Source organism: Prenolepis imparis, unplaced genomic scaffold (assembly GCF_030444845.1).
Source record: "Prenolepis imparis isolate NDT839.2.m4 unplaced genomic scaffold, iyPreImpa1.0 SCAF_8, whole genome shotgun sequence".
In the NCBI taxonomy this organism is placed as follows: Eukaryota; Metazoa; Arthropoda; class Insecta; order Hymenoptera; family Formicidae; genus Prenolepis; species Prenolepis imparis.
This window is the reverse complement of record NW_028141166.1, coordinates 7,203,371-7,219,455: the sequence shown is the minus strand read 5'-3', so window position 1 is coordinate 7,219,455 and position 16,085 is coordinate 7,203,371. Positions and strand designations below refer to the sequence as shown.

Below are 16,085 nucleotides of genomic sequence, written 5' to 3'. Positions count from 1 at the left end.
AGTCCGACAATGACTTCCCTATGAAGACGAATGATAATGTGAAGAAATAAGCGCTAGTGAGATGAGCGACGACGTCATGCGCGAGGCAACGTGTGTCGCCTTCTGTAGCTGAAGAGTCGGGGCGAATTCGATGTGGGAAAGATGTGCGATGAATGGAAACCGCTTAGTAAAAGGATCATCTCTCGCAACGCTATTTTGATTCCTGGGTCTCGCAAACTTACTGTAACTGGACATGCCTTTCGAAGTGTACCGCTCTAAGAGTAAAAGGAAATCTCTCGCGACGCTCTCCCGTCTCCTGGATCTCACGAGCTCGTAACTAAACGTGTTTTTTTTTTTTTTTTTCAAGATTACACGGTAAAAGGACCATCGTTCGCGACGCTCTCCTGATTCCAGGATAAGCTCATAACTAAACATATTTTTCGAGATGTTTTGTTCAATAGTAAAAGGCTCATTTTTCACGATAGTCTTCTGTTTTTTGCGATGCATGATTTCATAACTGAATGTGACATGTTTTTCGAGATGTGTTGCTTCGTAGTGAAAGTACCATTATTCGTAGAATTTTTTTTTACTTTTCGCTTTCAGCTCAAAAAATTATATTTTTTCAAGATGCACTACTACACAATAAAAGGATCATTATTTACGATGCTTTTTCTATACTCCTGAAGCTTATAACTGGATTTATTTTCCAAGGTATGCTACTCTACAGTAAAAATGACCATCATTCTTAACTTTTTTTTACCTTCTAAGTTTCTTTTCTCGTCCTATAAGGTCACACACAACAATGTCCTTCGAGATACACTAATATAAAAAAAAACAATACTATTGTTCTTTTGACTAAAGTCTTATGTAGCTAAAAGTGTCTTTATTTCTGCAGATACACACACGCAATATTTCATAAAATAATAATTCATAGCCTTTTCTTCAATCAATTTGTGAATTTTTGTATTTTGAAAATTATTTGCAAAATTTATTTTTTCGTAAATAAACAAGAACTATAATACTTGAGCTTCTATGGACTTTGTATTTTCTTTGCGCTCTAAATTTTTCTGTTAAGGTATAAATAAAAAAAAAGCAAATTTCTAGCCTTCACGGGAAAGAAGATTGATCGTATACGTGTCGTTTGTAAATAAGCAAGGATATTCTCAAATACGCAGATTTATCTTTTTAAATTAACAGTAGGCAGACAAGAGTCGACATTACCTTATTTTTTAAGTTCATGGAAATTAAGGACACCTATGTGTAATTCTATGCAAAATGGTTTATATGCGTACCACGAAATATGTCCCCGTACTGTAATCATGAATGATTAACGACATCGCTCGTACACATCGTTTATCATTCCGAGTAAGCGTAATGTTTTGCGCAGCGCGGAAACGCTCTAATAACACAGGCGCATCTGCCTTTAATCAATTTTTCAAATGCTCCAGCGAAGAAGAAAAATAACGTTTTTTTCGATGAATGGTTTTACATAACACGATGACAACACGTCGAAATAATTTTTTTCGGTAGCCTTAATAACACATTGAAAAAAGGTCAATTTCATTTAAAGTCCAAGTTATACATGATTTATAATTTGTGATAGAAATTAGAACAAAATTCTATTAATAATCACATATATTTTTTTCAAGTCTCAAAACGCGTAAAAATCACCAGAACAAAGTCATGATTTTTTTTGCATTTCGAGAATGATAGCTTTCAAGTAAAAACATTTTTTAAAAAGTTGTATTTTGCATTTTGCATAGTTCAAATATAAACACAATATTTTAAAAAATATTAATTTTTAAAAAATAAATGCTAATTTTCGAGAAAAAACTAATATTATTCTTTTCAAATTCCTATCTATAAAACTAAAATATATTTTATTTTCTCATAGCCGGAAGTTACGCATCAGATGCAAACCAACAAACTTTATTATCATAATCCATGGTTCAAAGCTTTAGTTAGGCAGTTTGTGAAAATAATGTCCTTGGCCTGAAATAATATAAGATCTATGTCATGTTTTAGAATTTTTTTCTGCGTACATTTAAAGCGTGCAAATATTGAATTGTTTAAAATAACGAAAATATATAAAGCAGAAAATTCATATTACATATTCAAATTTAATTTATGAAATGTTTGTTTTTAACGTTATATTCTGATGCTCCATTTCATTTTGTGCAATGTGTATTATTTGCAGAATATTAATTATTATTACAATCAGGTAATTTTTCATTGTGTTGCACAAAATATGTATACTGCTGTTATAAAAACAATACATTGCATGTAAAAATGCAAACGTCCCAATTTTGTATTGCCAATAATCACATGTCGAAATGTAAATAAGAGATATTTCCAATGCAATTTAATCAAGCGCGATATTTCCACAATAAGTCCGTACAATAAATTACATTACGAAATACGGAAATACATACGTGCCTGTGAAATTTTGTGTGAGTAAGATAATGTGACGTTATATGCGTTAATTTACACTGTACATCGGACGATAAAATTACGACGATAAAATCGCGATATTATTAGAGGAATAATAAACAAAAGTAGATTAATTCTTATATTTCAAGATATTATTTTTTCCGTTTCGGCAAGGTTTTCAATTTAATCGAGATGAAGTTAATCGTGCGAATCTGATGAATATTTGTACCTACATCAATATACTGCACATATACATATATGCAGAAAAAAAATGTATAAAAGATTTCACGATATATACATATATTGTATATACATTATACATACATACACGTACATACATATGTATATACATGCATACACATTTCTGCATACATATGTATACATGTGCATTCATACATACGACTATTACGGAAACGGTGACCCTACTCGGTCATGTCGGTCACAATCTTAATGTCAGACGTGTACGCGACACATATATCATTTATCTATCGTTTTGCAACCAGAGCGACGATAAATAATGATTAGTTAATAATGCGTATCAAAATATAAGACGTTCGCAAAGTAGCGTTTAAATAGCATTTAGTTACCTATATACGTTTTCACAAACTTTAATAATTTATCAATAACCAATGAAACTGACACTTTTCGTTGAGATGTAATATTGGCAATATTATATATTTAATTTATTAACAAACGCGATTATGTACTTCCATATTTTAATTTTTAAATTAAAGTATTTGTTTCGGATATTCAATAATTTGTAATCCCTTCAATTGTGTATTACAAAAATCTTTACGCTTTCTTTTCAAAGAAAAGACATTTGTTAATACGGAGAATAACAAAAATACACCTAGAATCAATCGATTGTTCACTTAAAAATTTTACTTGCTTTCCCTATACAAATGACCAATGCTTCGTTGAATTCGCATAAATATTTTTTTAATCTGTCAAAGGTAAAGATCGAAGATATCCTTAGCTTTGTCTTTTTATAAGAATAAGTGCATTTTTTAAAAATAGAGTCGACACAAAATGACTCGATATGAAAGTTGAAGTGGACGGGGTGACGTAAAGTGCTTTGGAGTCATGTTTCTACGATGCGGGGGTGCATGATTACGTCTATATATAAGGTGCATCTACGGCATCGATTATTGATTCAGTTGTAAACAGACGCGAATGATAAATTTATCAGTGATAGTGGGTGCTGTAGCAAGAAGAGTCCTCCACCTTGATATCCACTATATACTTTTCGCGTCTGTGTGTAGTTTACACAAGTAGTCTTGTAATTCTACAGTGCAGTATATGTAATACCTTGATACTCTGCGACCTCTATTCGAAAATTTATTTCACCTTTAATGCGCTAAATTATATATATAATTATATGTATAATTTAAAATAATTAATTTAAATTGATAATCTAGACTCTAGACATAATAGTTTCATAATAGTAATTCAAATAGTTTCATAATAGTAATTCAACTTGTAATTTGAACGGTCAATGAACTAACGTTATAATATTTGTAAATTACATATTATGTCCTATAATGTAATATGTAATATATGATATTATACACTATTAATTTTAAAATATATTAAATGATGTGAAGTAGATTGTATGGGCGGTCATTTAACATATTGAAAGTCGGAATAAAGGACAGTTTTTCGTTAAACTATAACGGTGACTTTCACTTGACAGAAGAAACTTTCGAAAGATAGTGTCGTATCGAAAATATCAATGTGTCAGATATTGCAATTAAAGTGGCCAATATTTTACTATCTTACAAATTTATCAGTGAGCAGCAGTTGAATTATTAAAATTGTATTTCTGAAATATTCTTTAAAAAATTGAAATAGAAATCTCGATACAATGCTTTACTGCGACAAGTCCTTATTTTTTTTTAATTCGAAAATGAAAAAATAGAGCATGTGTATATCTATTTTATGATATGTAAATATTAATTAACGTAACATTATAAATACACGCATCAAGGAAATGATGTTGTAGTGACATCTCATTAAATGCAAGATGCATTTTGGGTAAAGTAGAGAATACTTTTATCAAGGAAAGCATAAGCAAAGCATCAGTATAATCAAAAGAAGGTAATACAGTGAACACAACCATGCAAACATATCTTACGTTGGTGAAACGCTATATACTTTACTGGTAAAAAGATTTCTGGAAGCTATTTTTTTTAAATAAATCATTTTCGATTAATATCTAAAAAGCTGTTAAAAAATAAAGCACGATTCTAAAAATTATGCATGAATCATTCCAGATATATTTACAAGAAATTATTGGCACAAATTGCAAAAACTCGTTTCACAATTAAATTTGCCATCAAAAAAATAATACAAAGTGGTAACAATTGTTAAATAAGTTAAGATTAATCTTAACTTTATTCTGAAATATTTAATTACGAATACACACACACACACATTCATAATTAAATATTTCAGAACTTCAATTAAGATTGTTATCACTTTGTATTATTTTTTTATGGCAAAAATTTAATTTTATATATATGCGTGTATGCGTGTGTGTATGTGTGTCATATATTCATTCTTCAATATAAATTAAATAGATCATAATCATCGGTGAAGGATCGTAAACTGCGTGAAGCATTTTAAACGCATCGAGTTTGCATTCGTTGCATTTGAGCATTGATCTTTATGCAGATAAATGCCATTTTTAATATACACATCCATTGTCCTTTTATCGTATCCTGCACACGTTCGAGAACAGAAATGCACAGGTGAAGCATGTACATGGGGGAGTTCTTCCACTTTTAGCAATCGTAAAACTGCAGGTGCAACTTGTCACACAATGAACAATGTCCGAACACCTCGAACGAATTCACAAATTATGCAACCGCAGTTTTACAATACAAATGCAATTTTTCACAAAACGTCCTCACCTTCAGCTATTCAGCCAAAATGAGAACGCCGTCTTTCGCGTAGCGTCCTAAGTTAATGTAATTTTCATAAATTAAGCTAATTGACATACAACCCGCTGTGCACCCGATAGTCCTTTTCTGTTCTCATTGTTTGTACTTCCGATTAACAAATTGTATTAATGTATCATTATATAATTTAAATAATTAGATTTGCGCAAGGATGTAATTAGTTTCTCTTTTACTAATTAAATTTATTTTGTAAATATTATCTTGCTTGAAGTTTATAACAATAGCTTCCAGAAATTGATAAATCGAATGGAACATATAATATTCTATTTTATATTTTATAGAGTTTATCATCATAAAAGAATAAAATATCACATTTTAATAAAAAAATATATATATAAATTTAATACTAAATTAATTTGATTGTATTAAATTATTTTTTAGTATAAAATATTTTTAATATATATGACTATAAAAAAAACACACCTGATGCTTTTGCGAAACTTATGCTCATTTTAATGATATATTTGAAAGGTATATATGAAAGTAAATCTAAAAATGCGTAACAAAGATAACGAAGACACAACGTAAAGTTTGTTTCTCACGAAGTCGTTCAAGTGTAGCGAAAAATTACTCGCGCGTGCAGTTTAAATTTCGCGAATTCGATAGCTTAATCGCCAACATGATCGCGTGCATGATTGATCACGTAAACCATATGGTTCACGTGCCCCCAGCATGGAAGTGACGGGTCATGGTTACATAAAGAAGACCCTTAAACGACGATCACATTCTGTTCTTTTCGTAAATCGATATACGTTGCAGATGTTATGGAAAATATAATTCCATTAAATAGAAACAACTTGCATAAGCGTATCATTGGTACAAAAATCTAATTTAATACGAAAATTAAGGAAATACATTTTTTCTCGAAATTAAATTAAGTAAAATCGTAAGCTTCAAAGTTTTTTTTCTCAAATATTGTTCATACAATTAAAAATAATCAAGATTAAATCAACAAATTTTCTGGCATAGTTGGGAGATTTAATGTAGACTCGACTTATCAACATATGTATGCGATTTTCTACACATTGCAATCGAAACGAAATTTGTCGGATAATATTTGTATAACCGAATGGCGTATTAGCATCCGATAAAATATACTATTCTCCTCGTTTAATTATATCGATGTGATATCATGAGTCATTGTCATTTCTATACATGCGATAAGTCGGATCGATTTACAAATCTCCGTGAGAAAGATAAAAGATAAAACCTTATATCATTGCGAAAAAAGGGCGAAATATTTTCTCTTTCATTTTGCTCATTATAAATTAAAGAGAATAAAAAATATGTTTTTATGCCAATTAATTAAAATATTAAATAAAAAGATAGTCTTTCTCGAAATTTTCACTTTCAAGTTTAATTAAAGTCCTTTTTCTTATATCATGGCCAATTACTCGAATGTATCTAGTCAATATCAATGACACTGCGTTTATGGGAAGCCATATCTTTAACGCAGGAAGCGCGTGTCCCCTCCCCCTGATCGATTTCGTGACGATGGGTTCTTAATCCGGAAGTCGATACCTCCGAAAGGAAATACTTTCAAAGGATTCTGTCGACCGTTTCCTACAAAACGCGCCAACGGAAATTTTAACGTTTATGAAACGCATAATAGGCGTCGGCTGCCACTCGCTCGGATCGCGATTGCAAAATCGTGAATGCGCTTTTGGTAGACAGCACTAGAAAGCGGTGAATGACGTTATGTGATTATGAAACCGGCGACATAAATTACGGATGGCAAATCGCCATCGTGTATAAAACATAAGCAGCATATTGATATTATTTATACGAATAAATAATATCAATATGTACTACAAAAAAATAATATGAATATATAATAATAAAATTTCAATATATATAATAATAACAGCTGATAAATTAAAGAAATCGTCATCATAAATTATATCATAATTTATAGCTGCGCATGTGTATGTTGATTAATATGTTTTAAAATAAAAATATAAACTTTTTCTTTTTCTCTCTCTCCAATTACGATTAAATATTCATCTTTTTTAACAATGTACGTATAATTATAATCGATACCACTCGTCGTATCAAGTTATAAGCAAAGACTTTAACAAAGTTCTGTCCGTTCCTTCCCAAGTTTTGTTGCGTAAGAGAGTTCGTTCGCATACCTACGTATTATTTATGGACATTACAATTATCTCGTAAAAGTTTTTACGCTTTGACGTGTTACGGACGATCGCCATCGCAGCCGTTTCTCACGGAGGAAAAAGTGTTCTTGCGAAGACGGTTGCTGTTTCACGCAACATAAATTTTACGCGTGTAACCGTGCACTCTCCGTTTCGTCTTTGCAGGTGTTCCTCGCGAAAGTTTTCGTACAATTTACGCACCGCGTATCGGCTCTCGGGTTGTATGTTAATTCGCTATGAGCCGATGCGCGCGCGATGAAAGGATAACGAAATTGAGTTAACGTGCGAGTTCATTCTCCCATAGTCATATCGAGTTGAACAAAACTCGTGATTGCTCCACGATAAAGGTACGTATTCTTATGAAGTAAGTTTAACTTTTCACAGTCAAAGAAATAATATTAAAATAAAAAAATTTCAAAATTATATATACAAGATAATTTAAAGTTTGAAGATAAGGGAATAAATTTAATTAAGAATTTGATACATGGAATTAAATTGTTAATATTAAAAAAAATTTTAGAAAAAAGTATTTTTCTAAATAATCTGTAAATGTATTTATACTTTTATAATTTTTTAATAATTAATAATATGCAAAATGAGAAAAATATACCTATCAGATAAAAATATAATAAAAAAAACATAATGATGTTATATATGATAAATTTTTTCAAATTTGCAGATAATACATGACATAAAGTGTTATAATTTTGCATACATTAGATATGCGGGTCATTATTTCTGCAGTGATCTTTTCTTCGATTTTATTCATATGAGAATTTATAATTCCCTTTCACACATTAGTAAGAATAAATATATACTTAACAAAGTACACGTATGATAGAATCGCGCAGAGATGACTATGCGATATTTACGTTCATTCCTGGACTCTTCTACGAATCGAGATATTAATTTCCCTGTCACGATTTCTTCAATCCGAGTTTCCCATAAAAAAAAAGATGTCGGGGAATATTTATTCATCAGAAGCGCCAATCTCGGAATCGTATGAAAGCGTAATTTATGTAAATCTCTCTTTTGTCCAGTTGTCTCGTCTCGGTGTCACGACTCCGCGTGAAATCGCCATGAAGCGGAGCAAATCGACATGCATTATTTATCGTTGGGGGTGTTCTATGGGAAACTCCGCGCGCCCGCGGGTTGAAGACGCTCGCCCAATATGAATTTTTGTGGGAATTTCTACGTATTACGCGCACTCACATATATTATCGAGCTAACGTGCAACTGTTAATTGGGTCACTTCCGGTTCTCATAGAAAAATCACAGTTCAATTCTGCTCGGACATGTGTGCGCGACAACGAACCAACTGCCTTTCTATATAAAGATAGCTTTGTATAATATTTTATACAACAATCTAGACTTTTTCAAACATTCATGAAGATTATCGCAAAATTCATAATTAAAGAGATCAGTGCAAATATCCAGCGGTAAAAAATTTATTTTATAAGATTAAAGAATTAAATTAAGTTTTGCTTCTCCAAAGCTCTTAAAAAAATAAAATATATTATTATTGTATTAAAAATTTCACAATTATATATTTTTTTCTCGGATCGTGGTTAAATACTAATATCGCATAACAGAAATTAATTATTACAAGTAACCCGTCGACAATTTTTTAAATGACTTTGGATCGCAAAGTGTCAATAATTAATTTCAAACTCAATCAGTCTATATTCATGAATATTCATGATGGATGAAACAATCAATGTTTCGACCCGTTTATTCGTATTGTTAGTGCACCTTTCGCCGTGTATTGTGGGTAACCACTCGCACGTAAAGGTCCGAAGGTCCAAGAAGGGTTTGCCACAAACAACCCTTCGACGTGGCAGATGGTCGATTGAACAAAATCGATCTCTGGCTTGATCTATCGAAATCTCGACGTTGTGTCACTCCGCGGGGTCGCTCAATCTCTCTCAATATTATTTTTAACAATTTCCACGTGACGATTGACTGATAAACGTCGAAGGGTTTCGTAGTACAGCAGATGTTTTCATCTAACGCGTTTGCGATGCAATGTTCAATCATCAATTTGGTGTATATTTTCGATAAATTAGATGGCTTGAATAGATTCTTAAAGTTTAATCACGATAACGACGATCTAGCTACAGAAAAAAACAGAGAAAGAATTGCCCGATGATTTCGCTGGGCGAAGATCGTTCGATAAAATCCGAAGGGTTTCGTAAACAAGCAGATGTGTTGAAACGACGGTATATTTCGTTCTTTGATATTTTTTTGAATGTTTGGCTATATTGTCTATCTTTCGATAGACAATATTTATTATTAGACAATTGAATTTATGAGAGGAAAAAATCGAAAATATATTCTTTATCATAACAAAAAATTAACCAAAAAAAAAAATTTTGAATAGAAATAGTTTTTCTTTGTTCTCTTCTCACAATACATCGTTTAATGTTACTTTGTTATTTTATTTAAATTTAGTATTAAATTCTGCCTCTCTTTCTTTCTCTCTATTTGTCTGTGTCTCTTTCTCTATCTATTTGTCTCTATATTTTTCTGTTTGAATATAGCAGGTCTAAACACGTTGAACGGCCCGAAAAATCCGACTTATTATAATTTGAATTGCTTATTTATCCGAGAATCCTAAATATTACGACAAATACTCATACAATAATCATTTTCGAAGAATGGCAACTTCTGGGAAGGAATGGTGACCAAAAAAATTATCTGTCAGGCCGGTCGCTCGCTTGAAAGCAATCAGCACACTAAGACCGCCAAAGGAGAGTATATTCAGTCGTCATTATCTGAGGTTTTCTACACATTTTACGGTTTCTATACATTTTATGGGATTTTTTCTACGTATTTCTATATTATTTGCGACCATTCAAGTGTTGAACACAGTTTAGTGCGGTACGAATTTCCCGGTAAAAATAATGATAAAAGTATCAACACTAAAAATAAAAAATGAAAAAGATGCAGCTATGGATACTGTTACAGTATAACATAAACACAATGCAAATAGATATTGTTTTGGATAAAATGGAAAGTTTGTTTAGAGACTTCTATAAAAATAAATTTATTTAAATCAGATTCAAACAAAACTCGAGCAAAACTAAAAGTCCTCATGAAAATTTTTTTCTTAAACTTTTGAAATATTATTTAAATAAATTTCTCTCTGAATAAAATATTTATATAAAAATAATAAAAATATTATATTTATCGTTTCTGAGAAAAATATCGAAATGGATATTAATATTTAAATAATTAAAATTTTTTTCTGTAAGAAGAAATTGTAATTCTTTAATTGAAAAGTGAATTGCAGTAAGTGAGATATAAACAGCGTTTCAATACGCTAAAGACATTTGTTAGAAAATCAGTGATAACTTTCGAAATAAATCTAGTATCGATCGGGCGGTAAAATAAATTGAACGAGAAAGTCAGGCAAAACCGCGAATTATAGGCAGCTGAAAGAATAAAATGGCGTTGCAATAGAGAGCGAGACCAACATCGGTGCGGGCTTAATGCGCGATTAATGACCACGGAGTGCGTTGCATAATCACGTCGAATGCGATTTTCGTCACGACAATAATGCTCCGTCCATTCCAATGCTTTGTCCACCTACACGTGCTGCATGTCGAGCTAATAATAATTGAAACCACAAATCGCTCGCGAGTCACCGAAATCGGGAAAGGGGTGGATCGCATGGGGGTATAGAAGGAGCTCGGGTTTATTTCACCAGTCCCGATTGCAGCACGCACCGGCACGAGTTGCCAACAAAGAAGGTAATGATACGGCAGAAACGAAAAACCGGACAATAATGTCCGGCCGTGCAGCGGAAAGGGGTGCATTCGTGCGTGATCCGTTAATTATTCCAGCGTATTTGCTACGTTATTCGATATATAATTATGCGCTACAATATGCAATGTAACCGATAATAATGTTCATTTGAAATACATTTTAAATAAATGCGATTGTACATGCGAGACTGTTAATTTAAGAATTTATTTTCGCATTTAAATCTGTATTTTTGAAAGCTCGAGATTATAAAAAGATTTGAAAATTTCATAAATCATTATTTTTGACCTAATCACGGCAAACCGATTAAATAGAGAGGAAAACAGAATTTAGAGATATCCTATCTCGTTGTTTGACGGAAAACGAAACGATAATGCACAGAAACAGACTGAGAGGGGTAGGGATATATTCGTTGTCTATATTAACCATTGCCGTACGCGTAACTGGGTTTTCTCTTCCACGATAAACTAATCATTATTGCTTTTCGTGAGCAACGACGTAATAAATAGACAATTTCTACTCGCGACTTGTGCGTGTGTTATTTATAATATTCTTTTTCTCTTCTCTAATACCATTGCATTATACTTGCCATTAAATAGCGTGTACAATTGTAATTAATTGTAGCGAGTCCGAAGGAGTAACAAATACGTATATAAGGTGGATTCTTGAAAAAAATAAAATAAAATATGAAAAGGACACATGTGACGTTATTAATTGGAGTAATGATTCTTCTAATCGCAATTGGAGTATTATTGATCTACAGTTAGTAGATTTAGTTAAATTAAAATAATAATGTTATAAATAATATGTTATAATACTTTAAACTCGAATAATATTTTTTGACAGAAATCAGCTGATAAATGTCAAAAAGTTTTAATCGAGTTTAAAGTACTATAACATTTTATTTAAAGCATATTATTTTATAAATTTTATTACATATTCTTATTTTAAAATTAATTAACAAATTAACGTTTTAATCAGCTGATTGCTGTCAAAAATATTAATTGCGGATTAAGTATTATAACATATTATATTACTTAAAATATATTATTATAATTATAATATGTTGTAAATAAAATCATATGTTATAATATATGTATAGTTTGTCCGCGATTAATATTTTTTGACGCAGAAATCAGCTGATAACTGTGAAAAAATATTAATCCTAGATAAAGCATTATAATTTATTATTTTCAACATATTACTATTTTAATTTTTATAATTTATTATTATTTTAAATTTTAATTAGCCAATTTACGCTTTATTAATATTTTTGACATACATCAGCTGATTAAAGCGTTAATTTGCTAAATAAATTTTAAAATAATATTATGTTATGAAAATTAAAATAATAATATGTTTTAAATAAAATGTTATAGGACTTTGAACTCGATTAATATTTTTTGACAGTTATCAGCTGATTTCTGTATAATTCTTTTTAACATAAATAAATTTGAGGAATAGTGCGCGCGTTGCGCGAGCTTGTGTTGTTCTAGGCCTTTTTTAAAAAAGGCATGTCAAGTCAATTCTCGCAAGTTTATATATATATATAATCTGTACTGTGAAATTTTAATTTTAAGCTAATGGATCGAGTGTTCCTTTTTTTTGCGAAAATTCTTCTTGTCGCTGAAAGAAGAGACGTCAAACAATTTCCAAATTTTTCGGAAAATAGATTTTTTTTCAACTTTATTTTCATCTCTGTGCACAGTGTATTTCGAAACAATCTGTAATATATACGCGAAAAGATATAGCAGCGTTAAATTAATCATTTATGAGATATTGACGCTAAATTGAGAATAAAATAGTCCATTGATTTTAAAATGGAATCGCGCATAATTCTGTATTCGCAAGCTGCCTAAAAGTTGCCTCTTTTTTGTGATGTTGATTAGCTGCCTCAATATGCATTGTAAATTATATTCATAGCATCGAGGCTGTCATTGCGAGGGTTAGCAGTTTGACAGTTTGTCCAAAATAAAATAAAATAAAATAATAATATGTTTTAATATTTTAAATTCGATTTATATTTTTGACAGTTATTAGCTGATTTCTGCGTCAAAAAATATTAATCGCGGATAAAGTATACATATATTATAACTATATATTATAACATATTATTTTATTTACAATATATTATTATAATTAAAATAATAATATATTTTAAGTAATATAATATATTATAATACTTTTTATTTTATTTTATTTTATTTTGGACAAACTGTCAAACATACTGCTAACTCTCGCGATGACAGCTGCTCGATGCTATGAATATAATGCACAACACGAATCGATACAGCCAATTAGTATCGCAGAAAAGCGACAACAATGTCAATAACATGCCTTTTTTTAGAAAGGGATTTGTGAGAAAAATTGTTTAAAAGATATCGATCAAAATCATAAGACAATTTTTCTGTATTTTTTACTTCTATTTTTTTTATAAAAAATTATTTCCCCATCATCAGTTAGATATTTAATAAGCAAATATCGACAAAATATCTATTGTTTAACAGTTGTGTGTACAATCCAGGCAAATAAAAAAAAATCGGATTTTAATTTAAGTATAAAATTATTATATACGCGAGCTGTATAGAGAACAAAATGAGATAAACGATACAACAATTTTAACAGGTACAATGGCCTGCTCGACGACAGTAAGAATTGCATTATCGTCTACTGCATCCTTCGAAAACCTCACGGCTGAATTTACGATATCGACTTCACCATTTGAAACGACCACTGTGGAAAGTATAACTACAATGCCTACAACGCAATCTAAAATGTCAACAACACATTTTACAATGCCGTCAATCCCATCTACAGCCCTGTCAACACGATCTACAACGCAGAAATGCATAACGAGCACGATGGAAAAACTGTCGTTATCTTCAGATTCAACTGTAACAGATGTTAAGGAAATAACGATGAATACGACAGAAACTATGTCGGTGAATACGACAGAAACTATTACTACAATACTTCCGACAATTTCAACCACACTAGTAACAAATGGGGGGACGTCTGCATCTGAAATATCAACTGATACCTCATCAACGATTCCGTCAATTGCTACATCGAAAATGACAAGCACAATCACGGTGGAAACAGATAGGACGACGATTATTGCAACAACGGTAAAAGATGTAACAAGAGCGACCGAAACAACTTTAACGAAAAAGTCGTCGACAAATTCAACGACAATCCCGATGCTTAATCCAAAATGCACTAAAGTAAATTCGACAATATATTGTACGAAATCTATCGCTATTGAATTTGATTACATCGTTAGAGATATTGAGACCGGAATAGCGTGCATTCTTACTAGCATGATGATCCGAATCAATTTGCGATACGCAATGAAAGATTCTCAGGTAAAGCATTAATATTTATCGAAGACATCTCGTCATATATATTTATAATATTTATAGAGAAAGCGATACATAAAAATATTCGTAAAAAAACAAGAAATTATTATTTAATTATTATAATTAATTATTATTTGATATCTTATAGATTAAGATTATATGTTTGAGCATTATTTTATCGAACAAAGGCAACATTACATTTTTAGATAGGCAATGCTACGTTGACAGTTCCAACGAACGCAAAGACAACAGGTATCTGTGATGAAAAGATAGTCAAGATGACTCTGAGTTGGAAGGAACCTGTCGAGAATCAAGTAGACGGTGACAATAAGGAAAATAGAATTACTTTTTATTATGCTCATAATGAAACAAAATTCTTTCTCGATTTTATCTCTATCGATGTGTATTTGGATGGCAATACTTTCCCTAGAGCGCAAAGTATGTCGCTTTAAAATTCTGCAAAAATTGATATTTCATTGTTTATGATTTGATATAATTATTTAGCATTTAATTATATTTCATTATAATATTTGACAGAGACAATTATATGACATTAATATTTGACAGAGAAAAGAATGCGCGGAGACACAGCAGACAGGCATCTGCAATTATTTTCCGCTTCGATAAAGTACGAAATATTTATATGCAAAGAAAGCACCACAATAAACATCGGAGATGAAATAGACGTTGTTATCTCCGATATCCGTTTGATTGCGTTTAATGAGTGCATCCAGAATTGCTCAAAAACAGGTGTGTTGTGTAAACGTTATATTATTGTGATTATAAATATTTAATATTAATTTTTAATATAAATATTAATATTAATATTAATATTATTAATATTAATTGTAATTGTAATGTTCAAAAGACTGTATAATGCTTTTATTAACTGTTTTTAATTAGATATCTTGAATGTAACGATAAAACTTTATTTCAGAAATCGATTGCATCGCTGAGACACGTGCTAATATCAATGTGATCGTTGGTACAGGTATTGGAGTTATTCTTATTTTTATTTTGATCTTTCGCAAATGGCGACGCAGAAGAATTTCGAGGAAGAAAGATTCAGAAAGGCCTCAACATACTGCTAATTATTTTTTGTCTTGCGAAAAAATAGTCATAAAAAATGGAAATAATTTTAAAGGAAATAAATAAGAAAATAGATAATTTTTAAAGATATCAAGAGAACTGTAAAAAAATATGGCATCAAGTTAGTGCCTCTTATTGATCACTTAAAAGAACATTGTTACAAAAAATCTATCACTCTCATTTAATAATAAATATAAATGTTTAGACTAAAATATAAAATACTGAGCTGTTATCTGTGTTGAGTTTTTGGAGTATTTCCATTTATAATATCTACGGATTGAATTAACGATTCCCGATTCTCGCGTGATGAGCCAATAAGAGTTGCATATGGTGCTGGGAAAAAGTGCTCTTTA

The 16,085-nt window shown here is 30.8% G+C and overlaps 2 protein-coding genes across 5 annotated transcripts in view; one reads left to right on the top strand and one right to left on the bottom strand.

Annotated features, from left to right (window-relative positions):
• The window catches only part of Hipk (Homeodomain interacting protein kinase), a 104,850-nt gene that overhangs the window by 44,792 nt on the left and 43,973 nt on the right, over nucleotides 1-16,085 (bottom strand). The window lies entirely within an intron of this gene.
• Nucleotides 7,659-15,798, top strand: LOC145939308 (uncharacterized). Its single transcript, XM_083043540.1, has 5 exons — nucleotides 7,659-7,866; nucleotides 13,910-14,649; nucleotides 14,850-15,081; nucleotides 15,211-15,393; nucleotides 15,581-15,798. Exons 2-5 carry the CDS (start codon nucleotides 13,915-13,917, stop codon nucleotides 15,796-15,798), a joined length of 1,368 nt encoding a protein of 455 aa, XP_082899666.1. The 5' UTR covers nucleotides 7,659-7,866; nucleotides 13,910-13,914.